Here is a 1,155-nt window from a genome sequence, read left to right on the forward strand (position 1 = left end):
ATGAACCATACAGTGATCACAGAGTTTGTCCTGCTAGGCCTTTCTGATGATCCTGACCTTCAGATTGTGATTTTTCTCTTCTTATTTATCACATACTTATTAAGTGTCACTGGAAACCTGACTATCATCACCCTAACCTTGGTGGACCCTCATCTACAGACACCAATGTATTTCTTCCTCCGAAACTTCTCTTTCTTAGAAATCTTATTTACAACTGTGTGTATTCCTAGATTTCTGGGGGCCATTATCACCAGGGATAAAACTATTTCCTATAACAACTGTGCAGCCCAACTCTTTTTCTTTATTTTCATGGGGGTGACAGAATTTTACATTCTAACTGCCATGTCTTATGACCGCTATGTTGCCATCTGCAAGCCCCTTCATTACACCACCATCATGAACAGGAAACTCTGCACAGTGCTTGTGCTCTGTGCGTGGCTGGGTGGGTTCCTGACCATTTTCCCACCCCTCATGCTTCTGCTCCAGCTGGATTACTGCGCTTCCAATGTCATTGATCACTTTGCCTGTGACTATTTTCCCCTTCTACAACTATCCTGTTCAGATACGTGGCTCCTAGAAGTGATTGGTTTTTACTTTGCTTTGGTTGCTCTGCTATTCACTTTGGCACTGGTGATTTTATCTTATATGTATATTATCAGAACGATTTTGAGAATCCCATCTGCCAGTCAGAGAAAAAAGGCTTTCTCCACATGTTCCTCTCATATGATTGTCATTTCCATTTCTTATGGAAGCTGTATATTTATGTATGCTAATCCCTCCGCAAAAGAAAAGGCATCATTGACAAAAGGAGTAGCTATTCTCAACACCTCTGTTGCCCCCATGCTAAACCCCTTCATTTACACTCTGAGAAACCAGCAAGTAAAACAAGCCTTCAGAGATGTGGTCCATAAAGTAGTATTTTCTTCAAGTAAATGAAATATTTCTCCTGGAGCAGGGAGGGGAGAGAAGAGTCTAAAGAATAACTAGGTAAAATTCTGAAATTCCTAAATATCTATATCAGTATGCTTCTTCTTATAGTCTCTTATATGCCCCATTATAGTTAAATATTTTCCCAGCTCATTTCTTCCACTTCTGTACCAAAGTGTCTTCAATGCATTGTTTATTGACTTATTTTAAAATGTGGTAAACTTTATT

At 39.4% G+C, this 1,155-nt stretch overlaps 1 protein-coding gene across 1 annotated transcript; it reads left to right on the forward strand.

The window, feature by feature from the left end:
• Window positions 1-936, forward strand: LOC123946859 (olfactory receptor 6C3). Its single transcript, XM_046012680.1, has one exon. It carries the CDS (start codon window positions 1-3, stop codon window positions 934-936), a length of 936 nt encoding a protein of 311 aa, XP_045868636.1.
• Window positions 937-1,155: the final 219 nt, after the last annotated feature.

This window comes from Meles meles, chromosome 7 (genome assembly GCF_922984935.1).
Source record: "Meles meles chromosome 7, mMelMel3.1 paternal haplotype, whole genome shotgun sequence".
Classification (NCBI taxonomy): domain Eukaryota; kingdom Metazoa; phylum Chordata; class Mammalia; order Carnivora; family Mustelidae; genus Meles; species Meles meles.

Excerpts from the sequence above, each read along its gene's own strand:
- LOC123946859 (XM_046012680.1), top strand. The coding sequence starts at position 1 with ATGAACCATACAGTGATCACAGAGTTTGTCCTGCTAGGCCTTTCTGAT.